At 37.3% G+C, this 26,981-nt stretch overlaps 1 protein-coding gene across 1 annotated transcript in view; it reads left to right on the top strand.

Moving 5' to 3' along the window:
- The window catches only part of EDA2R (ectodysplasin A2 receptor), a 112,158-nt gene extending 86,904 nt beyond the window's left edge, over positions 1-25,254 (top strand). Inside the window, exon 4 of the mRNA XM_053202410.1 lies at positions 24,547-25,254. Within this exon, the coding sequence (XP_053058385.1) occupies positions 24,547-24,596 (50 nt within the window). The 3' untranslated portion in view covers positions 24,597-25,254. The remainder of the gene's footprint in view (positions 1-24,546) is intronic.
- The last annotated feature ends 1,727 nt before the right edge of the window (positions 25,255-26,981 follow it).

Below are 26,981 nucleotides of genomic sequence, written 5' to 3'. Positions count from 1 at the left end.
TTGAGAAGTTCTTTGTAGATTTTGTTGTCTGTGTCTTTATCTGATATGTCGTTTGCAAATATCTTCTCGCATTCTGTCGGTTGCCTTTTAGTTTTGCTGATTGTTTCCTTTGCTGTGCAGAAGCTTTTTATTTTGATGAGGTCCCAGTAGGTCATTTTTGCTTTCGTTTCCCTTGCCTCTGGAGACATGTTGAGTAAGTTGCTGCGGCCAAGATCAAAGAGGTTGTTGCCTGCTTTCTCCTCAAGGATTTGGATTGCTTCCTGTGTTACATTGAGGTCTTTCATCCAGTTTGAGTTTATTTTTGTGTATGGTGTAAGAAAGCGGTTCAGGTTTATTCTTCTGCATATCGCTGTCCCGTTTTCCCAGCACCACTTGCTGAAGAGACTGTCTTTATTCCATTGGATATTCTTTCCTGCTTTGTCAAAGATCAGTTGGCCATACGTTGGTGGGTCCATTTCTGGGTTCCCTATTCTGTTCCATTGATCTGAGTGTCTGTTCTTGTGCCAGTACAATACTGTCTTGATGATTCCAGCTTTGTAGTATACCTTGAAGTCTGGGATTGTGATGCCTCCTGCTTTGGTTTTCTTTTTCAAGATTGCTTTGGCTATTTGGGGTCTTTTCTGGTTCCATACAAATTTTAGAATAATTTGTTCTAGCTCTGTGAAGAATGCTGGCTTTATTTTGATAGGGATTGCATTGAATATGTAGATTGCTTTGGGTAGTATCGACATTTTAACAATATCTGTTCCTCCAATACAGGAGCATGGAATATTTTTTTTTCCTTTTATTGTGTGTCTTCTTCAATTTCTTTCATAAGCTTTCTATAATTTTCAGTGTATGGTTTTTCAACTCTTTGGTTTGATTTATTCCTGGGTATTTTATGGTTTTTGGTGCACTTGTAAATGGGATTGATTCCTTGATTTCTTTCTGTCACTTCATTGTTGATATATAGGAATTCAAAGATTTCTGTGCATTAATTTTTATACCTGCCATTTTACTGAATTCATGAATCAGTCTAGCAGTTTTTTGGTGGAATACTTTGGGTTTTCCATATAGAGTATCATGTCATCTGCAAAGAGTGAAAGTCTGACCTCCTCCTGGCCAATTTGGATGCCTTTTATTTCTTTGTGTTGTCTGATTGCAGAGGCTAAGACTTCCAATACTATGTTGAATAACACTGGCAAGAGTGGACATCCATCGCTTGTCCCTGACCTTAGGGGGAAAGCTCTCAGTTTTTCCCCATTGAGGATGATATTAGCATTGGGTCGTTCAGATATGGCTTTTATGATCTCGAGGTATGCTCCTTCTATCCCTACTTTCCTGAGGGTTTTTATCAAGAAAGGATGCTGTATTTTGTCAAATTCTTTCTCTGCGCCTGTTAAGAGGATCTTATGGTTCTTGTCCTTTCTTTTATTGATGTGATGAATCATGTTAATTGTTTTGCAGATATTGAACCAGCCCTGCATCCCAGGTATAAATCCCACTTGATCGTGGTGAATATTTTTTTTAATGTATTGTTGAATCCAGTTGGCTAATATCTTGTTGAGGATTTTTGCATCCATGTTCATCAGGGAAATTGGTCTATAGTTCTCCTTTTTACTGAGGTCTCTGTCTGGTTTTGAAATCAAGGTAATGCTGGATTCATAGAAAGAGTTTGGATGTTTTCCTTCCGTTTCTATTTTTTGGAACATCTTCAAGAGAAAAGGTGTTAACTCTTCCTTAAATGTTTGGTAGAATTCCCCTGGAAAGCCATCTGGCCCTGAAGTCTGTTTTTTTGGGGGGAGATTTTTGATTACTAATTCGATTTCTTACTGGTTATGGGTCTGTTCAAATTTTCTATTTCTTCTTGTTTCAGTTTTGGTAGTATATATGTTTCTAGGAATTGATCCATTTCTTACAGATTGCCCATTTTATTGGCATATAATTGCTCATAATATTCTCTTATTATTGTTTTTATTTCTGCTGTGTTGGTTGTGATCTCTCCTCTTTTATTCTTGGTTTTATTTATTTGGGTCCTTTCCTTTTTCTTTTTGATCCTTCCAGACTTTTATCTCAGATGGGGCTGTGTTTCAAAACTTCACACTGCAGTTGTCCCTGGGTGGCTCAGTTGCTTAGGTGTCAGACTCATGATTTCAGCTCAGGTCATGATCTCACAGTTTATAGGATTCAGCCCTGCATTGGGCTCTTTGCTGATAGCTCGGATCTTGCTTGAGATTCTCTCTTTCCCCCTCTCTGCCCTTTCCCCTCCTCCCACTCTCCAAACAAACAAACAAACAAACAAAATACATTCAAATTCAAAACCTCACACTTCAGAGACCCCTGCAGCTCGGTCCTTGTTGATCCTCTGGGGGAGGGTCTCCCAAACAATGGCTGGGTACCTACTTATCCCAGAAAGGACTCACCTGTTCCTATAGTGGCAGTGGCTCGTAGTTTATAGTAATTTGCAACACACAGCCAGCACCAGGGTTTGCTGCCCTCAGCCAATGTCTTTGTTCCCATACCAGTAAATATGGCAGCTCTCTGGGGATTTTGCTCACAGAGAGGCCATATCACCTTTACCAAATGCACTGCAAGTTGGGGAACTGTTTCACCCCATGTGGAACAGGCACCCCTCAGACCACACTGCCTACTTCCTCATCAGAGCACCTCCAGGAACTGAGCTCCAAAACTTCAGACGCTGCAGTCCATGGTTTATAAAAACAATGGCAATATTGACATCCTCTTCTTTTTCCCCATCAATGTTTTTGGGGAACAGATTTCTTTTCTAGTCTCCTGCAAGTGTTTTCTTTCTTTCCCTCCCTCTTTCCTTCCAGCTACTTTCAGAGGGAATGGTTTTCTTGTATAATCTCAATGCACTGCATTCTCTCCCACTTTTTCTATGTTCTACCTCCACAAAAACAACTCCCTACCTTGCGCAGTACTGTGGCTTTTTTCTCCCCCAATTCACTGCTCAGCACCACATACTTGTCAAGGTACTTGCCTAATTATGAAGATTGTTGCATTAATCCTCAGATCAGTTTCCTAGGTGTTCAAAATGGTTTGATGTTGATCTAGCTGTGTTTCAGGGTCAAGACAAGCTCAGGGTACCCATACTACTCAGCCATCTTAACCCCCCCAATACCTGCATATTTCAGGAAAAGCATATTCTAAAGAAAGTCTGTAATAACAGTAACAAATAAAAGTAATATTTAGTAAAAATAAACTAGGGCATGTATGTGTACCTTGTGTGTATTATTAAAATGTAATTATGTAATTATGTAAAAATAAAAATCAATGTGCATAATTTTAAGAACTTGAAGTAAATACTTCAGACTGTAGTTATCTCAGATATGATTACAGGTGCTTATGTATTGTCCACACTTCAACTCTGAGTATGTATTATTTTTATAGTCTTAAAGGAAAACAATGTTTTCTTTTTAAATGTTTTCCAATTGAAGTATAATTGACATATAAGATTATATGAGTTTCAGTGTACAACATAATTGTTTGTATACATTGTGAAATTATTACAATAAATTCAGTTAACATCAGTCACCTTAATAAAAATAAAAATTTTTCTAGTGAATAGAACTTTTAAAAACTACTCAGCAACTTTCAAACATGCACTGCCAGTATCATTAACTATAGTTACCATACTGTACACTACATTCCCATTACTTTTTTACTTTATAAGTGGAAACTTTTACCATTTGACCCCCTTCACATATTTCTCCCACTGCTACTCCCCACCTCTAGCACCACTACTCTGTTCTTTGTGTCAATGAACATGGTTTTTTAGTTTGTTTTTAAGTTTCTGTTTTTTCAGATTCCACATATAAGTGAGATTATATGGTACTTTTCTTTCTCTATCTGACTTATTTCATGTAACCCAAAATCTTTGAGATCTATCTATGTTCTCACAAATGGCAAGATTTTATTCTTTTTTTACAGCTGAATACTACATTGCATATATATACCACATTCTCTTTATCCATTTATTCATTGATGAACAATTGAGATTGTTTCCATATCATGGGTATTGTAAACGATACTGTAATGAACATGGATACACACACACACACACACACACATTTTCTTTTAATTTTATTTTTAATTTATTAAAAGTTACATCCAAATTAGTTAGCATACAGATTTTAGGAGTAGATTCCTTAATGCCCCTTACCCACTTAGCCCATTCCCCCTCCCACAAACCCTCCAGCAACCCTCAGTTTGTTCTCCATATTTATGGGTCTCTTCTGTTTTGTCCCCCTTCCTGTTTTTATATTATTTTTGTTTCCCTTCCCTTAAGTTCATCTGTTTTGTCTCTTAAAGTCCTCATATGAGTGAGGTCATATGATTTTTGTCTTTCTCTGACTGACTAATTTCACTTAGCATACTACCCTCGAGTTTCATTCATGTAGTTGCAAATGGCAAGATTTCATTCTTTTTGATTGCCGAGTAATACTCTATTGTATACATAGACGATATTTTATTTCTCCATTCATCCACTGATGGACATTTGGGCTCTTTCCATACTTTGGCTATTGTTGATAGTGTGGCTATAAATATGGGGGTTCATGTGTCCCTTTGAAACAGCACACCTGTATCACATGGATAAATGCCTAGTAGTGCAATTGCTGGGTCAGAGGGTAGTTCTATTTTTAGTTTTTTGATGAACATCCATACTGTTTTCCAGAGTGGCTGCACCAGCTTGCATTGCCACAAACAATGCAAAAGAGATCCTCTTTCTCCCCATCCTCACCAACATCTGTTGTTGCCTGAGTTGTTAATGTTAGCCATTCTGGCAAGTGCAGTGTCTCATTGTGGTTCTGACTTGTATTTCCCTGATGATGACTGATGTTGAGCATTTTTTCATGTGTCGGTGGGCCATCTGGATGTCTTCTTTGGAGAAGTGTCTATTCATGTCTTTGCCCATTTCTTCACTGGATTATTTGTTTTTTGGGTATTGAGTTTGATAGGTTTTTTATAGATTTTGGATACTACCCCTTTATCTGATATGTCATTTGCAAATATCTTCTCCCCTTTGGTTGGATGCCTTTTAGTTTTGATGATTGTTTCCTTTACTGTGCAGAAACTTTTTATTTTGATGAGGTCCCAGTAGCTCATTTTTTATTTTGTTTCCCTTCCCTCCATTGAGTAAGAAGTTGCTGTGGCCAGGATCAAAGAAGTTTTTGCCTGCTTTCTCCTTGAGGATTTTGAAGGCTTCCTGTCTTACATTGAGGTCTTTCATCCATTTTGAGTTTATTTTTGTGTATGGTTTAAGAAAGTGGTCCAGGTTCATTCTTCTGCATGTCGCTGTCCCGTTTTCCCAGCAGCACTTGCTGAAGAGACTGTCTTTATTCCATTGGATATTCTTTCCTGCTTTGTCAAAGATTAGTTGGCCCTATGTTTGTGGGTCCATTTCTGGGTTCCTTATTCTGTTCCATTGATCTGAGTGTCTGTTTTTGTGCTAGTACAATACTGTATTGATTACAGTTTTGTAGTATAGCTTGAAGTCTGGGATTGTGATGCCTCTTGCTTTTGTTTTCTTTTCCAAGATCGCTTTGGCTATTTGGGGTCTAGTATTCTTATTATCGTGATTCTAAATTTTGGTTCAGATATCTTGCTTGTATCTGTTTTGGTTATATCCCTGGCTGTCATTTTTTCGTGCCCTTTTTTTGGGGTGAATTCCTTCATTTTGTCATTTTGAAGGGAGAAAAGGAATTAATGAGGTAGAAAAGTTAAAATTTAAAAAAAAATTAAAAAAATATTTAAAATAAAAAATTGAACACACACACACTCACACACAAAATAGAATAAATGATGCTAGATCCTAAGTGTGTTTTTCTCTGGGTGTTGAAAGTGGTTTGAGAGATTAGAGGAAAAAAAGGGGGGGGGAGAAAAAAAGGAAATCTTTTGAGAATTTGAAAAAAATGAATACACTGAAGTAGACTAAAATATGATGATGGAAGTAAAATAGAATTTGAAAAAAAATTACACATAAGTAAAAAGTATAGTAATAAAAATTAAAGAAAAATATTTTTAATAAAATTTGAAGATAAAAATGAACTTCTTCTCTTTCTGTATTCAACAAAAACAAGTGAAAAAGAAAAAAAAATTGAATAGATAGACCTGCTGACAGAATGAAGTAGGACTGAAATTACTTCGTTTTCCCCTAGAAGTCAGACTATGTAGCACTTTGTAGTCCATAAACTAAGCAGGTGGTGAGACTTGTGTTCTTGAAGAGCAAAGTTGGCCCAGTTGGGCAGGGCTCAGTGTAAGGGCTCCACTCTTCCCTAGATGGCGCTGCTAGCCTACTGGGGTGGAGTGTTGTGGCGCTCATAGGTGCATATGCGCATGCGCGGGAGTGGTGTAAATGGCACCACCCAGCTACCCAGTCTCTAGTTTTGGAACTCTGTTCTCCTGGATCAGCAATCGCGCACTTGTACTCTGTCTTCAGCTTTCGTCCACTCCCTACTTTTTCACTGTGACCAGGCCCGAGGCAGTACCTCTATCCAGAGTTTTGTCTCAGATGCGTCTGTTTTCCCTGGCCCCTTACTTCTGAAGGACAGTGGTTTTGACCCGTTTCAGCTCTCTGTGGGAGGGTCTCACTGAGCAATGGCTGAATGAGCAATGGCCAAATGCCAGTTGCACCCAGGAATGCTTGGTGGACCCTGCTGCTGCTGATACCCTGAGACTGTGGCCAGGTGCCAGCCTGCCCCAGAAAAAGTGAGATAGTGTAGCAGCAGCTTTTCAAGGATTATGGAAAATCACAACACACATCTGGAACTAGGCTTCACCCTTAAAGACGTTGTTCTAGCACCATCAGATGTGGCCATTTGCTGGGTTCTGCTGCAATCAGGTGGCATCAACAGTCTCTACCAAATTTCCTTCCAGCAGTGGAACTGCTTTTCCCTGTGTGGTCTGAGAACCTCCCAGACCTCACTCTATTCTTGGGGATTTACATTTCCCACCAGAGCACTGCCAGGTATCAAACTGCAGAGTTGCAGAATGTGCTCCCCTTGTTTACAGTCTTAATGGAATTTAAACCCTCTCCTTTCTCCTTTCTCCCTTTTAGTTTAGTCCCTGCAACTGCTTCAATTTTCCACTTTCTCTCCAGCAGCTTTTGGGGAGGGGTGCTTTTCCCGTATTCTACTCCCCTCAGCCTCTGTCCTCTTTTTGCTCGCAAAAGCACCTCCTTTCCTGCTCCTTCTTGCTCCCCAAGTTCAACTCTCTGCACCACGTTATTGCTGAATTCTGTGGTTCAGGTTGTGCAGATTGTTGTGTTAATCCTCCAATCAGTTTTCTAGGTGTGTAGGATGGTATAGTGTTGGTCTGGCTATATTTCATGGACACAAAACACACAAAAAACTTCCATGGTGTTCCGCCATCTTGGATCGTCCCCCAGAAATAAATATATTTTTTAAAGTTAGCATTTTATTTTCTTCAGGTAAATCCCAAGAAAGGTAACTGACAGATTGTATAGTAGTTTATTTTCAATGTTTTGGGAAACATTCATACTTTTTTCCCATAGAGCTGCATCAATTTATATGCCCAACAGTGAGCAAGGGTTCCCTATTCTCCACATTTTCACAATCACTTGTTATTTCTGGTCTTTATGATACTAGCTATTACAAGTGTGAGATAATATCTCAATGTTGTTTGGATCAACATTTTTTTGATATTTAGGAATTTGGACATTTTTTCATGTACCTGTTGTTCATGTGTATGTCATATTTGGAAAGAAAAGTTTATTTAGATCTGACATTCATTGCAGACAACTGGACTGAAGGTAAATGTGGCTCAGCTACAACTGTACGAAACACAAAACACTCATAAGAGACACCCGTGAAGCACCAAATTTTGGTGAATATGGGACATTGCACTACAGGGCACCACAGGAAATTTTCTTCATAAGGACATTACTTTAAAAAGTGATAGATGTATATGACTTTACCAACACAAAGAAAAAGATGGAAAGAGTTAGATGAAGTGAAGAGACAAATTTATATTTCCAAAATAAAAGAACAAAATTACAGCAAGACAGCTAAATGAAATGTAGGTAAATAATATGCATGGTACAGAATTTAAACTAATTCTCATAAAGATACTCACTGTACTTGAGAAAAGAGTGGAGGACCTCAATGAGATCCTCAGCAAAGAAAAAAAAACTAAAAAAATAACCAATCAGAAATGAACAAGTCAATACCTGAAGTTAAAAATATACAAAAGGGAATAAATAGCACACTAGGGGCAGTAGAAGAATGAATCAGCATTCTAAAGGGCAGAGTAATGGAAAACAAGCTAATAGACTAATAAAAAGTGAGAATAGATTAAGGGATCTCAGCAACATTAGTTTAATCACATTTGCCTTATAGGGATACCAGAAGAGACAGAAAACGAGGCATAAAAGTTATTTGAAGAAATAATAGCTTAAGATTTCCTGAATGGGGAGGAAAAATCAGAAATCCAAATACAGGAGGCACAGATTACCCTCAACAAAATTAACTGAAGGAGAGCCACATCAAGACAAATAGTAATTTAAATGGCAAAACATAGCGATGAAGGGAAAAATTTTAAAGCAGCAAGAAAAAAGAAAACAGTCACATTCTAGGAAACCTCATAAGGCTGTCAAATGATTTTTCAGTAGAAAATTGCAGACAAGGTTGCGGCATGATATATTCAAAGTGGTGAAACATAAAAAACAAAAATAAAGTAAAAAATAAAAACAAAACAAACAAAAAACACCTAAAAAAATTCTATCCATCAGTCTATCATTCAACATAGGAGAGATAGTTTCCTAAATAAACAAAAGTTAAAGAAATTTGTCACCACTAAATGAGACTGACCAGAAATATTAAAGAAAATTTTTGGAATGAAAATACTATAAGCAGGAGTAAGAAAAGTATGAACCACAAAAGTAGTAAAATTAAGTATATCAATCAAAATCACTCAAGACATTCACAAAATGAAAGAATGTAAAATATGACATCAAATACATGATACATGGGGAAAGGATAAATAACATTTAGTGCTTTTAGAATGGGCTCAAACTTAAGCAGTCATCAGCTTAATATAGAATGTTATATGTATAAGAGGTTATATATGTACCTAAGGGTAACACAATCAAAAACTGGTAATGGAGATGCAAAATAAAGAGAAAGGAATCAAAGCATATCACTAAAGAAAGCCAGCAAAATTTGAGAGAAGAGAAGAAATGAATAGACAATAACTACAAAAACAACCATTAACTAAGTAACAAAATGGAAATAAGTACATACTTATGAATAATTACTTTCAATGTAAACAGACTAAATGTGTCAAAATACATGGGGGGATTGAATGGATAAAAAATCAAGGCCCTTTTATATGTAGTACACAAAAGACCCATTACAAAACTTTAGACACATGCAGATTGAAAGTGAAGGTGAAGGAAATGCATTTATTATGTAAAAGGAAGCAAAAAGTGAGCTGGGGTATCATTATTTATATTGAAAAAAAAAGACCTTAAAAAAAGACATAAGAAGAGACAACAAAGGACAGTACATAATCTTGAAAAGAAGATTCCAACAAGATATAACAATTATAAATATTTATGCACCCAACACGGAAATAAACAAATACCTAAAACAGCTAATAACCAACATAAAGGATGTAACTGATAGTAAAAAAATAATAGTAGGAAACTTATTCGCCCACTTACATCAATGGATAGATCTTCAAAATAGAAAACCAACAAGGAGAGAGGTCGGAAGATGGCGGCATAGCAGGACGCTGGGCTCACCGCGCGTCCTGCTGATCACTTAGATTCCACCTACGCCTGCCTAAATAACCCAGAAAACCGGCATAGGATTAGCAGAACAGAGTCTCCAGAGCCAAGCTCAGACAAGAGGCCCATGGAACAGGGTAGGAAGGGCGGCGAGGCGGTGCGCGCTCCACGGACTGGCGGGAGGGAGCCTGGGCAGAGGAGCAGCCTGCCAGCCAAGCAGAGCCCTGAGTCTGGCTGGCAAAAGCTGAGGGGCCGGACAGACTGTGTTCCTACAGCAAGCGCGACTTAGCGTCTGGGAGGTCATAAGTTAACAGCTCTGCTCGGAAAGCGGGAAGGCTGGAGGACAAAGGGAGGGAGAGCTGCTGAGCCCCCGGACGACAGAGCTCAGTATGGTGAGGAACAAAGGCTCTCGCCAGCGCCATCTCCCTCACCCATCCCCCAGCCAAAATCCCAAAGGGAACCAGTTCCTGCCAGGGCACTTGCTCGCTCCGCGCAAACACCCAATGCCATGCTTCTGTGGAGCCAAACCTCCGGCAGCAGATCTGACTCCCTCCCGCTGCCACAGGGCCCCTCCTGAAAAGGATCACCTAAGGAGACGCGAGCTAAGTCTGCCCCTCCTGCCCCTGTGCACCTTGCCTACCCACCCCAGCTAATACGCCAGATCCCCAGCACCACAAGCCTGGCAGTGTGCAAGTAGCCCAGATGGGCCACGCCACCCCACAGTGAATCCCGCCCCTAGGAAAGGGGAAGAGAAGGCACACACCAGTCTGACTGTGGCCCCAGTGGTGGGATGGAGGCAGACATCAGGTCTGACTGCGGCCCTGCCCACCAACTCCAGTTATACACCACAGCACAGGGGAAGTGCCCTGCAGATCCTCACCACTCCAGGGACTATCCAAAATGACCAAACGGAATAATTCCCCTCAAAAGAATCTCCAGGAAATAACAACAGCTAATGAACTGATCAAAAAGGATTTAAATAATATAACAGAAAGTGAATTTAGAATAACAGTCATAAAATTAATCGCTGGGCTTGAAAACAGTATAGAGGACAGCAGAGAATCTCTTGCTACAGAGATCAAGGGACTAAGGAACAGTCAGGAAGAGCTGAAAAACGCTTTAAACGAAATGCAAAATAAAATGGAGACAACTACGGCTCGGATTGAAGAGGCAGAGGAGAGAATAGGTGAACTAGAAGATAAAGTTATGGAAAAAGAGGAAGCTGAGAAAAAGAGAGATAAAAAAATCCAGGAGTATGAGGGGAAAATTAGAGAACTAAGTGATACACTAAAAAGAAATAATATACGCATAATTGGTATCCCAGAGGAGGAAGAGAGAGGGAAAGGTGCTGAAGGTGTACTTGAAGAAATAATAGCTGAGAACTTCCCTGAACTGGGGAAGGAAAAAGGCATTGAAATCCAAGAGGCACAGAGAACTCCCTTCAGACGTAATTTGAATCAATCTTCTGCATGACATATCATAGTGAAACTGGCAAAATACAAGGATAAAGAGAAAATTCTGAAAGCAGCAAGGGATAAACGTGCCCTAACTTATAAAGGGAGACCTGTAAGACTCGTGACTGATCTCTCTTTTGAAACTTGGCAGGCCAGAAAGGATTGGCACGAGATTTTCAGTGTGCTAAACAGAAAAAATATGCAGCCGAGAATCCTTTATCCAGCAAGTCTGTCATTTAGAATAGAAGGAGAGATAAAGGTCTTCCCAAACAAACAAAAACTGAAGGAATCTGTCACCACTAAACCAGCCCTACAAGAGATCCTAAGGGGGGTCCTGTGAGACAAAGTACCAGGGACATCACTACAAGCATAAAACATACAGACATCACAATGACTCTAAACCCGTATCTTTCTATAATAACACTGAATGTAAATGGACTAAATGTGCCAACCAAAAGACATAGGGTATCAGAATGGATAAAAAAACAAGACCCATCTATTTGCTGTCTACAAGAGACTCATTTTAGACCTGAGGACACCTTTAGATTGAGAGTGAGGGGATGGAGAACTATTTATCATGCTACTGGAGGCCAAAAAAAGCTGGAGAAGCCATACTTATATCAGACAAACTAGACTTTAAATTAAAGGCTGTAACAAGATATGAAGAAGGACATTATATAATAGTTACAGGGTCTATCCACCAGGAAGAGCTAACAATTATAAATGTCTATGCGCCAAATACCGGAGCCCCATAATATATAAAACAATTACTCATAAACATAAGCAACCTTATTGAGAAGACTGTGGTAATTGCAGGGGACTTTAACATTCCACTTACAGAAATGGATAGATCATCTAGACACATGGTCAATAAAGAAACAAGGGCCCTGAATGATATTTTGGATCAGATGGACTTGACAGATCTATTTAGAACTCTGCCTCCCAAAGCAAAAGAACATACTTTCTTCTCGAGTGCACATGGAACATTCTCCAAGATAGATCATATACTGGGTCACAAATAGCCTTTCATAAGTATACAAGAATTGAAATCATACTGTGCATACCTTCAGACCACATTGCTATGAACCTTGAAATCAACCACAGGAGAAAGTCTGGAAAACCTCCAAAAGCAGGGAGGTTAAAGAACACCCTACTGAAGAATGAGTGGGTCAACCAGGCAATTAGAGAAGAAATTAAAAAATATATGGAAACAAATGAAAATGAAAATACAACAATCCAGACGCTTTGGGATGCAGCGAAGGCAGTCCTGAGAGTAAAACACATCACAATCCAGGCCTATCTCAAGAAACAAGAAAAATCCCAAATACAAAATCTAACAGCACACCTAAAAGAACTAGAAGCAGAACAGCAAAGGCAGCCTAAACCCAGCAGAAGAGAAATAATAAAGATCAGAGCACAAATAAACAATATAGAATCTAAAAAAACTGTAGAGCAGATCAACGAAACCAAGAGTTGGTTTTTTGAAAAAATAAACAAAATTGACAAACCTCTAGCCAGGCTTCTCAAAAAGAAAAGGGAGATGACCCAAATAGATAAAATCATGAATGAAAATGGAATTATTACAACCAAGCCCTCAGAGATACAAACAATTATCAGGGAATACTATGAAAAATTATATGCCAACAAATTAGACAACCTGGAAGAAATGGACAAATTCCTAAACACCCATATGCTTCCAAAAGTCAATCAGGAGGAAAGAGAAAGCTTGAACAGACCCATAACCAGCGAATAAATTGAATCGGTTATCAAAAATCTCCCAACAAATAAGAGTCCAGGACCAGATGGCTTCCCAGGGGAGTTCTACCAGATGTTAAAAGCAGAGATAATACCAATCCTTCTCAAGCTATTCCAAGAAATAGAAAGGGAAGGAAAACTTCCAGACTCAGTCTATGAAGCCAGTATTCCTTTGATTCCTAAACCAGACAGAGACCCAGTAAAAAAAGAGAACTACAGGCCAATATCCCTGATGAATATGGATGCAAAAATTCTCAGTAAGATACTAGCAAATAGAATTCAACAGCATATAAAAAGAATTATTCACCATGATCAAGTGGGATTCATTCCTGGGATGCAGGGGTGGTTCAACATCCGCAAATCAACCGTGATACATCACATTAATAAAAGAAAAGAGAAGAACCATATGATCCTGTCAATTGATGCAGAAAAAGCCTTTGACAAAATCCAGCACCCTTTCTTAATAAAAACCCTTGAGAAAGTCAGGATAGAAGGAACATACTTAAACATCATAAAATCCATTTATGAAAAGCCCACAGCTAACATCATCCTCAACAGGGAAAAACAGAGAGCTTTTCCCCTGAGATCAGGAACACGACAGGGATGCCCACTCTCACCGCTGTTGTTTAACATAGTGCTGGAAGTTCTAGCATCAGCAAACAACAAAAGGAAATCAAAGGCATCAAAATTGGCAAAGATAAAGTCAAGCTTTCGCTTTTTGCAGATGACATGATATTACACATGGAAAATCCGATAGACTCCACCAGAAGTCTGCTAGAACTGATACATGAATTCAGCAAAGTTGCAGGATACAAAATCAATGTACAGAAATCAGTTGCATTCTTATACACTAACAATTATGCAACAGAAAGACAAATAAAGAAACTGATCCCATTCACAATTGCACCAAGAAGCATAAAATACTTGGGAATAAATCTAACCAAGGATGTAAAAGATCTGTATGCTGAAAACTATAGAAAGCATATGAACGTAGTTGAAGAAGATATAAAGGAATAGAAAGACATTCCCTGCTCATGGATTGGAAGAATAAATATTGTCAAAATGTCAATACTACCCAAAGCTATCTACACATTCAATGCAATCCCAATCAAAATTGCACCTGCATTCTTCTCGAAACTAGAACAAGCAGTCCTAAAATTCATATGGAACCACAAAAGGCCCCGAATAGCCAAAGTAATTCTGAAGAAGAAGACCAAAGCAGGAGGCATCACAATCCCATACTTTAGCCTCTACTACAAAGCTGTCATCATCAAGACAGCATGGTATTGGCACACAAACAGACACATAGACCAATGGAATAGAATAGAAACCCCAGAACTAGACCCACAAACGTATGGCCAACTCATTTTGACAAAGCAGGAAAGAACATCCAATGGAAAAAAGACAGTCTCTTTAACAAATGGTGCTGGGAGAACTGGACAGCAACATGCTGAAGGTTGAAACTAGACCACTTTCTCACACCATTCACAAAAATAAACTCAAAATGGATAAAGGACCTGAATGTGAGACAGGAAACCATCTAAACCCTAGAGGAGAAAGCAGGAAAAGACCTCTCTGACCTCAGCCATAGCAATCTCTTATTAGACACATCCCCAAAGGCAAGGGAATTAAAAGCAAAAATGAACTACTGGGACCTTATGAAGATAAAAAGCTTCTGCACAGCAAAGGAAACAACCAACAAAACTACAAGGCAACCAACGGAATGGGAAAAGATATTTGCAAATGACATATCGGACAAAGGGCTAGTTTCCAAAATCTATAAAGAGCTCACCAAACTCCACACCCGAAAAACAAATAACCCAGTGAAGAAATGGGCAGAAAACATGAATAGACACTTCTCTAAAGAAGACATCCGGATGGCCAACAGGCACATGAAAAGATGTTCAACGTCGCTCCTTATCAGGGAAATACAAATCAAAACCACACTCAGATATCACCTCACGCCAGTCAGAGTGGCCAAAATGAACAAATCAGGAGACTATAGATGCTGGAGAGGATGTGGAGAAATGGGAACCCTCTTTCACTGTAGGTGGGAATGCAAATTGGCGCAGCCACTCTGGAAAGCAGTGTGGAGGTTCCTCAGAGAATTAAAAATAGACCTACCCTATGACCCAGCAATAGCACTGCTAGGAATTGCCCCAAGGGATACAGGAGTACTGATGCATAGGGGCACTTGTACCCCAATGTTTATAGCAGCACTCTCAACAATAGCCAAATTATGGAAAGAGCCTAAATGTCCATCAACTGATGAATGGATAAAGAAATTGTGGTTTATATACACAATGGAATACTACGTGGCAATGAGAAAGAATGAAATATGGCCTTTTGTAGCAACATGGATGGAACTGGAGAGTGTGATGCTAAGTGAAATAAGCCATACAGAGAAAGACAGATACCATATGGTTTCAGTCTTATGTAGATCTTGAGAAACTTAACAGAAACCCATGGGGGATGGGAAGGAAAAAAAAAAGAGGTTAGAGTGGGAGAGAGCCAAAGCATAAGAGACTGTTAAAAACTGAGAAAAAACTGAGGGTTGTTGGGGGGTGGGAGGTAGGGGAGGGTGTGTGATGGGTATTGAGGAGGGCACCTTTTGGGATGAGCACTGGGTGTTGTATGGAAACCAATTTTACAATAAATTTCATATATTGAAAAAAAAAGAAAACCAACAAGGAAATAATTATGTTTTATGATACACTGGGCCAGATGGAGATAAAAATATATTCAGAACGTTTCATCCTAAAATAGCATACTACAAATTGTTTCCACATGCATATGGAACATTCTCCAGAATAGGCCACATGTTAGGCCACAAAACAAGTCTTAAAAAATTTTAGAAGATTGAATTCTTACCATGCACGTTTTCTTTCCAACAAGCTCTGAAACTAGGAATCAATCACAAGGAAAAGATCAGAAGAAAACACACATACATGGAGGTTAGATATCATGCTACTAAACACTGAATGGGTCAACCAAGAATCAAAGAAGAAATAAAAAATTACATATGGGTAAGTTAAAATAAAAACACACCCATTCAAAGTTTTTGTCATGTAGCAAAAGCTGTTTTGAAAGGGAAGTTTATAGCAATACAGACTTATCACAAGAAACAATAAAACCCTCAAATGAACAACTTAAACTTACACCTAAATTTTCTAGAAAAAGTACAACAAACAAAATTCCAAGAAGGAGAAAAAAAATAAAAATGAGAGCAAAAATACTTGAAATAAAAAAAAAAACTAACACAGATCAATGAATGCAAGAGCTGGTTCTTTAAAAATATCAATAAAACTGATAAGCCTTAACCAGACTCAGAGAGAGAGAGAGAGAGAGACAGAGAGACAGAGAGACAGAGACAGAGGGAGACAGAGAGAGAGACAGAGAGAATTCAAGTAAACAAAATCAGAATTTAAAGGGGAGAAATAACAACTGACATTACATAAATACAAAGGATTATAACATAACAAACTTATTTCCTCCCAAAATTGAATCAGGAAGAAATAGAAAATCTGAACAGACCAATTACCAGCCATGAAATTAAATCACTAGTAAAAAATAAAAAACAAATGACTCCCAACAAATAAAAGTGCAGATTCATCAAAATACAAAACTTCTGCCACAAGGAAGGACATAATCAACAAAACTATAACGGCAACATACGGGATGGAAGAAAGTATTTGGAAATGGCAAATCTGATAAAAGGTTACTATCCAAAATATATAAAGAACTTTTAAAACTCAACACCCTAAAAATGAAAAATATAATTAAAAAATGTGCAGAAGACACGAATAGACATTTTTCCAAAGAAGACATACAGACCAACAGAAATATGAAAAGATGCATAGCATCACTCATCATCAGGGAACTGTAAATCAAAAATACAATGATATATCACCTCTCACCTGTCTAATTTGCTAAAATACAACACAGGAAATAATAGATGTTGGCTAGGATGTGGAGAAAGGGGAACCACCTTACCCTGTTGGTGGAAATGCAAACTAGTGCAGCCACTCTGGAACACAGTATTGAGGTTCCTCAAAAACTTAAAAATAGAAATACCCTATGAACCAGAATTTGCACTGGTAGGTATTTACCCAAAGGATACAAAAATGCTAATTCAAAGGGATACATGCACCAGATGTGTGTGTGTGTGTGTGTGTGTGTGTGTGTAATGGAATTTTACTCAGCTATAAACAAGAATGAAATCTTGATTTTTGCAGCAATGTGGATGGAGCTAAAGGGTATTTTGCTAAGTGAAACAAATCAGTCAAAAAAAGACAAATGAATTATGATTTCACTCATATGTGTAATTTAAGAAAAAAAAGAAACAAGCAAAGAAAAAACAGAAAGGCAAACCAAGAAACAGACCCTTAGCTATGGAGAAAAAACTGCTGGCTAACCAGAGTGGAGAAGGGTGGGGGAATGGGTTAAATAGGTGATGGGGTTTTAGGAGTGTACTCTTCATGAGCACCAGATGTTGTATGGAAGTGCTAAATCACTATATTTTCACCTGAAACTAATATTACATTGTAAGTTAACTAATTGAAATTTAAATAAAAACTTAAATAAAAAGTCCAGGACCAGATGAGTTCACAGGTAAATTTTTAAAAATATCAAAAGAGTTAACATTTATTCTTCACAAAATACTCAAAAAAAATGAAGGCAAAGGAAAGTTTCCACATTTATTCCATGAGGCCAACATTATTCTGATACAAAAACCAGATAAAGACACTTAAAAAAAGAGAAATACTGGTCAACATCTGAAGAACATAGACACAAAAATCCTCAAAAAATATTAGCCAACGATCTCTAACAAAATATTAAAAACATCATTCATCATGATAAAGTAGAATTTACCCCTGGAATGCAAGAGTGGTTCAATATTTGCAAATGAATCAACATGATATATCACGTCAAGAAGATTAAGAATCAAAACCATATAATCATTGTAATAGGTGAGGGAAAACCATTTGACACAGTACAATATCCATTCATGATAAAAACATTTAGCAAAGCAGGTTTAGAGGAAATATACCTCAACAAAATAAATGTCATATATATCAAAAACTCATAGCCTACATCATACTCAGTGGAGAAAAACTGAGTGTTTCCCCTGAGGTCAGAAACAAGACAAGGATGTTAATCTCCCCATTTTTAAATTGTTTTTTACATTTATTTCTGAGAGAGAGAGACAGTGCATGAGCCGGGGAGGGGCAAAGAGAGAGGGAGACACAGAATCAGAGGCAGGCTCGAGGCTCTGAGCTGTCAGCACAGAGCCCGATATGGAGCTCAAACCCACAAACCGTGAGATCATGACCTGAGCCGAAGTTGGACGCCCAACCAACTGAGCCACTCAGGTGTCCATCTCCCCCTTTTATTGAACACGGTACTGGAAATTTTAGCCACTCTAATTAGACAAGGAATAAAAAAAGCATCCAAATTTACAAAGAAGAGGTAAAACTTTCGCTCTTTGCAGGTGACAAGATAATATATAAAGAAAACCCTAAAAACTCCACCAAAAACTACTAGAGCTGATAAATGATTTCAGTAAGGACAAAGGACACAAAATCAATATACAGAAATTGTTTGCATTTCTATACACTAATAATAAAGTAGCAGAAAGAGGATTTAAGAAAAAAATCCCATTTACAATTGGACCAAAAATAATAAAATACCTAGCTATAAACTTAACCAACAAGATGAAAGACCTGTACTCTGAAAACCATAAAACACTGGTGAAAGAATTTGAATATGACACAAACAAATGGAAAGATATTTTATGCTAATGGATTGGAATCTCAAATATTGTGAATATATCTATACTACACAAAGTAGTCTACACATTTATTTCAATCCTTATCAAAATACCAGTAGCATTTTTCACATAAATAGAACAAAAAATCCTAAAATTTGTATGGAACTTTGTAGTTACAAAATATCCCAAATGGAAGAAGAATTTTGAGAAAGAAGAAAACAGTTGGAGGTATCACAAACTCAGATTTCAAGATATAGTACAAAGCTTTAGTAATCACAACACTATGATATTGTCACAAAAATAGATACAGAGATCAATAAAACAGAATAGATAACCCAGGAATAAACTCACAATTATATGGTCAATTACATGGACCAAAAATAATAAAATACCTAGCTATAAACTTAACCAATCTTCAATAAAGGAGGCAAGAATATTCAATGGGAAAAGACAGTCTAGTCAACATATTGTGCTGGGAAAACTGTACAGCTACATGCAAAGGAATGAAAGTGGACTGTTTTCTTATACCATACACAAAAATAAACCCAAAATGGATTTAAGCCCTAAATACGAGTTCTGAAACCATAAAAATCATAGAAGGGGACAAAGGTAGTAATTTCTCTGACAGCAACCATAGCAACATTTTTATTGATATGCTTCTTTGGCAAAGAAAACAAAATCAAAAATAAGTTATTGGGACTATATCAAAATAAAAAGCTTTTCCACTGCAAGGAAACAATCAACAAAATTAAAAGACAACCTACTAAATTATATAAAGAGCTTATACAATTCTACACTTAAAAACAAATAATTCAATTAAAAATAGGCCAAAGATATGAACAGATATTTCTTCAAAGAAGACATACATCCGACCAAAAGACACATGAAAAGATGCAGGGGTGCCTGGGTGGCTCAGTCAGTTAAGCGTTCAACTCTTGATTTCAGCTCAGGTCATGATCTTACAGTTTGTGAGATCAAGCCCTATGTCAGTCTCTGCACTGAAAGTGGAGCCTGCTTGGGATTCTCTCTCCCTCTCTCTCTGCTCCTTCCCAACTTGATCGCTCTCTATCTCAAAATACATAATCTTTAAAAAAAAGGGAAAGAAAAGATGATCAACATCACAAATCATCAGGGAAATGCAAATCAAAACCACAATGAGATGTCCCCTCACATCTGTCAGAATGGCTAAAATAAAAAACACAAGAAACAAAAAGTTGACAAGGATGTGGAGATTAAGGAACTCTTGTGTACTAAGGGTGGTAATGAAAACTGGTGCAGGTATTCTGGAAAACAATGTGGAGGTTCATAAATAAAATTAAAAATAGAATTACTATGTGACCCAGAAATTTTACTACTGAATATTTACCCAAGGAGTGCAAAAACTCTAATTTGAAAAGATATATGCATCCATATGTTTATTGAAGCATTATTTATAATAGTCCAAATATGAATGCAACACAAGTGTTCATCCATAGATGAATGGATAAATAAAATGTGATATTTATATACGACAGAATATTCCTCATCAATAAAAAGAATCTTGCCATTGGAAACAACATGGATGGATCTAGAGCATATAATGCTAAGTGATATGTCATCTGAGAAAGACAGATAACATATGATTTCACTCATATGTGGAATTTAAGAAAAAATATAAATGCTCAAAGTAAAAATAAAATAGAGAAACAAACAAACAAATAAAAACAATTTGTAATTATGGAGAAACTAGTGGTTGCCAGAGGGAAGGTCATTGCAGGAAATAGATAAAGTGAATAAAGAGTACACTTATTTTGACGAGCACTGAGTAATGTATATAATTGTTGAATCAGTATATTGCATGCCTGAAACTAATATAGAACTAATTGTAATTCAATAAATATGCATCCACTTAATACATGGAAGGGCATTTTATAATGAGAAAAATCAATCAGGAAGATATGTCAATTAGAAACATACATGACCCTAACAGAGAGTCCCAAATCACATGAGTCAAAAATGACTGAATTGAAGAAATAAATATGCTTTCAACCATAGTTGGAGACTTCAATAGCCAATTTAAATAATGGATAGAACAAATATGAAGATAAATGGAAGGGAATAGGAGACTTAAACACTATAAACCAATTAGACATCTAAAGAACACTGCACAGGGGCGTCTGGGTGGCTTAGTCGGTTTGGCGTCCGACTTCGGCTCAGGTCATGATCTCACAGTCTGTGAGTTCAAGCCCCGCGTCAGGCTCTGTGCTGAAAACAGGAATTTGTCCCAAATAAAACAATAGAACAAGGTTATGACTGAAGATCTAACTGAAACAGACATAATATATCTGATGGAAATTTTAAAGAAATGATTATAAGGATACTCACTTGACTTGAGAAAAGAGTGGAGAACATCATTAAGACCATTACCACAGAGATAGGGAATAACATAGCTAGCAGAGATAAATGGCTCAATAAATGAAGTGAGAAGCACACATGAACAGGAGGTTCAAAAAGCAGAGGAACAAAGTAATGGCCCAGAAGACAGAATAATGGAAAGTAATCAAGTTGAGCAAAAGACAGAAAAAAAATTATGCAAAACAAGAATAGACTTAGTGACTCCATCAAACATAATAATATTTGTATTATAGGAGACCTAGAAGAATAAGAGATGAAAGAGAACACAGAACTTATTTGAAGAAATAATAGCTGAAAGCTTCCCTAATGTGGGGAGGGAAACATATCCAGATCCAGGAGTCACAGGGCACCCCCAAACAAATCAACAAAAGCAGATCCATACTAAGAGAAACAAAAAATAAAAGAGTACGTGATGGCTAAACCAACCCTGCAAGAAATATTAGAGGGGACTCTTGGAGTGGAAAGGAGAGACCAAAAGTGAAATTATGAATGTAGGTAACATAAAAGTAGTAAAAAAACATATTTCTGTTAAAATAAGTCAATGAATTCACAAATAAAAGGATGTAAAATATGACAAAATTTACCTAGAACTTGGGTAGAGGAGGAGTAAGAATGGGTTCAAATTTAAAGGATCACCAACTTAATATAGAATGTTACATGCAGAAGAGATTATATACAAATTTAATGGTAACCATACATCAAAAAACACTAATAATATGAAAAGAGAAAGAGAAAGAAATTTAAGATACCACCAAAGAAAATCAGCAAAACACAAAAGAAAGAAAGATAAGGAAGGCACAGAGAAAATCTTCAGAAATAATGACAAAACAAGTAATAAAATGGCAATATATATATATATATATATATATATATATATATCTCAATAATTATTTGAATGCAAATGGATTAAATGGTCCAATAAAAAACATAGGGTGACAATTTGGAATAAAACGGGACCCATCTACATGCTGCTTAAACAGACACATTTTAGACCTAAAGACATCTATACACTGAAAATGATGGGAGGGGCACCTGGATGGCTTATTTGGTTGAGTGTCTGACTCTTGCTTTTGGTTCAGGTCATCATCTTATGGTTTCATGGTATCAAGCCCTGCATTAGGCTCTGAACTGACAGCACAGAGCCTGCTTGGGATTCTCTATCTCCCTCTCTCTCTGCCCCTCCCCACCCTTCTCTCTCTCTCTCTCTTTCTCTCTCTCTCTCTCTGTTTTTAAAAATAAATAAGTAAACATTTTTAAAAAATTTAAAGTGAGGGGAGGAACCAAGATGGCGGAACAGCATTGAAGCTTTTTGTGTGTCTCACGTCCATAAAATACAACCAGACCAACACTGAACCATCATACACACATAGAAACTGATCTGAGGATTAACACAACAATCTGCACAACCTGAACCACAGAATTCAGCAGGTACATGTGCAGTGCAGACAGCTGAACTTGGGGAACAAGAAGCCCCGAAAGGTAGGGAACTGCTTTTGTGGGTGGAGAAAGGATAAAGACTGGGGAGGAGGGGAGAATACAGAAAAATCACCCCTCCCCAAGAGCAGCTGTAGAGAAAGTGGAAAATTGGAAACAGCCACAGGGTCTAAACTAAAAACGGAGAAAGGAGAAAGGAGAGGGTTTAAATTCCATTAAGATTGTAAACAAGGGGAGTGCAAAGGTTGCAACTCTGCAGCTCGATACCTGGCAGTGCTCTGGTGGGAAAGGCAAATCCCCAGGAACAGAGTGGGGTCCGGGAGGTTCTCGGACCACACTGTGATAAGCGGTTCCACTGCTGGAAGGACATTTTGTAGAGACTGTTGATGCCACCTGGTCCCAGCAGACCCCAGAAGGTGGCCACATTCGCTGGTGCTGGGGCAAGATCCTTAAGGGTGAATGAAGCCTGGTGTCAGATGTGTGTTGTGATTTTCCATAATCCCTGAGACACTACTGCTACACTGTCTTGTGAACATTTTCTGGAATGGGCTGGCACCTGGCCACAGTCTAGGGGCACCGACAACTACAGGGTCCAGTGGGCATACCTGGGTGCAGCCAATATTTGGCCATTGCTATTTCAGCCATTTCTCAGCGAGACCCTCCTGCAGAGGGGAGGAATGGGCCAAAGCCACAGTCCTTCAGAAGTAGGGAGCTGGGGAAAATAGCCACATCTGAGGCAAGGCTTGGGAGAGGTGCTGCCTGGGGCCTAGTCACGGAGAGTGAAGAAGTGCGGAGTGGACAAGAGCTGAAGACAGAGGACAGGTGCGCGATTGCTGATCTGGGAGAACAGACTGGGTAGCCGGGTGGGGCCATTTTCACTGTTCCTATGCATGTGCATATGCACCTACGACCTGCAACAATCCACCCCAGTAGGCTAGGAGCGCCACCTAGTGGAGAGTGGAGCTGTTACCCTGAGACCCGCCCAACTGGGACAACCTCGCTCGTGAAGAACACAAGTCTCAGCGCCAACTTAATTTATGGACTATAAAGAGCTACATAGACTGACTTCTAAAGCAATTTCAGTCTTACTTCAATCTGTTACCAGGTTCATCTATTCAATTTTCTTTTTTTTTCTTTTTCCTTTTTCTCTTTTACAATTCTTTTCTATTTCTTGAATAGAGAAAGAGAAAAAGTTCATTTTTATTTTCAATTTTTATTAAAAATATCTTTAATTTTTATTACTATACTTTTTACTTTTGTGTAAATTTTTTCAAATTCTACTTTACTTCCATCATTTTATTTTAATCTACTTCAGTGTATTCACCTTTTAAAATTCTCAATTTCCTTTTTTTCTTTTTCTTTTTTCCTCTTCTTTATTTCTTTTCATTTTCTTGAATGCAGAAAGAGAAAACCTTCAATTTTATTTTCAATTTCTATTAAAAATATTTTATTTAATTTTTATTACTATATTTTTGCTGTTATGTAAGTTTTTTCAAATTCTATTTTACTTCCATCATTTTATTTTACTCTAATACAGTGTATTCACATTGTAAAATTTTCATACGGTTATTTATCTCTTTTTCTCTTTTTCATTTCTTTTATTTTTTCTTAAATACAGAAAATAAAAAAACATATTTATTTTTAATTTTTATTAAAAATATATATATTTTTAAATTTTTTCTACTACATTTTTAACTTTTGTGTATATTTTTTCAAATTCTACTTTACCCCTATCAACTCATTTTAGTCTACTTCAGTGTATTCATTTTTTCAAATTCTCAATTTCCTCCCCCCTTTTTTATTTTTCTCTAATCTGTCAAACCACTTTCAACACCCAGAACACAACACACCTAGGATCTAACATCTATTTGATTTTTGTGTGTGTGTGTGTGTGTTTAATTTTTAATTTCAATATTTTTTATTTTAATTTTTTAATTTCAATTTTTCTACCTCTTTAATTCCTTTTCTCCCTTCAAAATGACAACATGAAGAAATTCACCCCAAAAGAAAGAGCACGGAGAAACGACAGCCAGGGATTTAACCAACACAGATACAACCACGATGTCTGAACCAAAATTTAGAATCACGATAATAAGAATAGTAGCTGGAGTTGAATATAGATTAGAATCCCTTTCTTCAGAGAAAAAAGAAGTAAAAAATAGCCAGAATGAAATTGAAGATGGTATAACTGAGCTGCAAGCATGGATGGATGAAGTGGCGGCAAGGATGGACAAGGCAGAACAGAGAATCAGTAGAAGGGTTATGTGAGCAAATCATAGTGGAAAACTTTCCCAACGTGGGGAAAGACACAGACGTCAAAATCCAGGAAGCACAGAGGACTCCCATTAGATTCAACAAAAACCGACCATCAACAAGACATATCATAGTCAAATTCACAAAATACTCAGGCAAGGAGAGAATCATGAATGCAGCAAGGGAAAAAAAGTCCCTAATATACAAGGAAAGACAGACCAGGTTTGCAGCAGACTTATCCACAGAAATTTGGCAGGCCAGAAGGAAGTGGCAAGATATATTCAGTGTGCTGAAGCAGAAGAATATGCAGCCAAGAATTCTTTATCCAGCAAGGCTGTCAATCAAAATAGAAGGAGAGATAAAAAAAAGTTTCCAAGACAAACAAAAATTAAAGGAGTTTGTGACCACTAAACCAGCCCTGCAAGAAATTTTAAGGGGGACTTTCTGAGGGGAGAAAAGATAAATATATATGTATGTGTGTATATATATATATATATATATATATATATATATATATATAAATATTGCTTTTGGTATACCAGAAGCAACAAAAGAGTAGAAAGGACCAGAGAACATCACCAGAAACTCAACTCTATAAGCATCATAATGGCAATAAATTCATGTCTTTCAGTACTCTAAATGTCAATGGACTCAATGCTCCAATCAAAAGGCATAGGGTAACAGAATGGATGAGAAACAACATCCATATATATGCTGTTTACAAGAGACCCACTTTAGACCTAAAGACACCTTCAGATTGAAAATAAGGGAATGTAGAACCATTTGTCATGGTAATGGTCAACAAAAGAAAGCCACAGTAGCCATACTGATATCAGACAATCTAGACTTTAAAATAAAGACTGCATCAAAGGATGCAGAAGGGCATTATATCATAATCAAGGGCTCTATAGACCAAGAAGACCTAACAATCATAAACACTTATGTGCCAAATATGGAAGCACCCAAATATATAAATCAATTAATCACAAACATAAAAAAATCATCAATAGTAATACCATAATAGTAGGAGATTCAACACTCCACTCAAAGCAATGGACAGATCATTTAATCAAAAAATAAACAAACAATCAATGGCTTTGAATGACAAATTGGACCAGATGGACTTAACAGATATATTCAGAAGATTTCATCCTAAAGCAGCAGAATATACATTCTTTTCCAGTGTACATGGAACGTTCTCCAGAATAGACCATATACTGAGACACAAATCAGCCCTAAGTAAGTACAAAAAGATCGAGATCATACTATGCATATTTTCAGACCATACTATGAAACTCGAAATCAAACACAAGAAAAAATTTGGAAAAGTAACAAATACTTGGAGACTGAAGAACATCCTACTAAAGAATAAATGGGCTAACCAAGCAGTTAAAGAGGAAATTAAAAATATATGGAAGTCAATGAAAATTAAAACACGACAAACCAAAACCTCTGGGACGCAGCAAAGGTGGTCATAAAAGGAAAGTATATAGCAATCCAGACCTTCCTAAAGAAGGAAGAAAGATCTTATATACACAACCTAACCTTCCGCCTTAAGGAGCTGGAAAAAGAACAGCAAATAAAACCCAAAACAAGCAGAAGACAGGAAATAATAAAGATTAGAGCAGAAATTAATGCTATCGAAACCAAAACAACAAAAAACAAAAAACAAAAAACAGTAGAACAGATCAATGAAACCAGAAATTGGTTCTTTGAAAGAATTAACAAAATTGATAAACCACTAGCCAGTTTGATCAAGAAGAAAAAGGAAAGGACCCAAATAAATAAAATCAAGAAGGAAAGAGGAGAAATCACAACCAACACAATAGAAATAAAAACAATAATAAGGGAATATTATGCACAATTGTATGCCAACAGAATGGGCAATCTGGAAGAATTGCACAAATTCCTAGCAACATATACACTACCAAAACTGAAACAGGAAGAAATAGAAAATTTGAACACACCCAAAACCAGTAAGGAAATCAAATTAGTAATAACAAATCTGCCAAAAAACAAGAGTCCAGGGCCAGGTGGCTTTCCAGAGGAATTCTACCAAACATTTAAGGAAGAGTTAACACCTATTCTCTTGAAACACTTCCAAAAAATTGAAATGGAAAGAAAACTTCCAAACTGTTTCTATGATGTCAGCATTACCCTGATTCCAAAACCA

Source organism: Acinonyx jubatus, chromosome X (genome assembly GCF_027475565.1).
Source record: "Acinonyx jubatus isolate Ajub_Pintada_27869175 chromosome X, VMU_Ajub_asm_v1.0, whole genome shotgun sequence".
Lineage (NCBI taxonomy): Eukaryota > Metazoa > Chordata > Mammalia > Carnivora > Felidae > Acinonyx > Acinonyx jubatus.
This window is presented reverse-complemented; position numbering and strand designations above follow the sequence as displayed.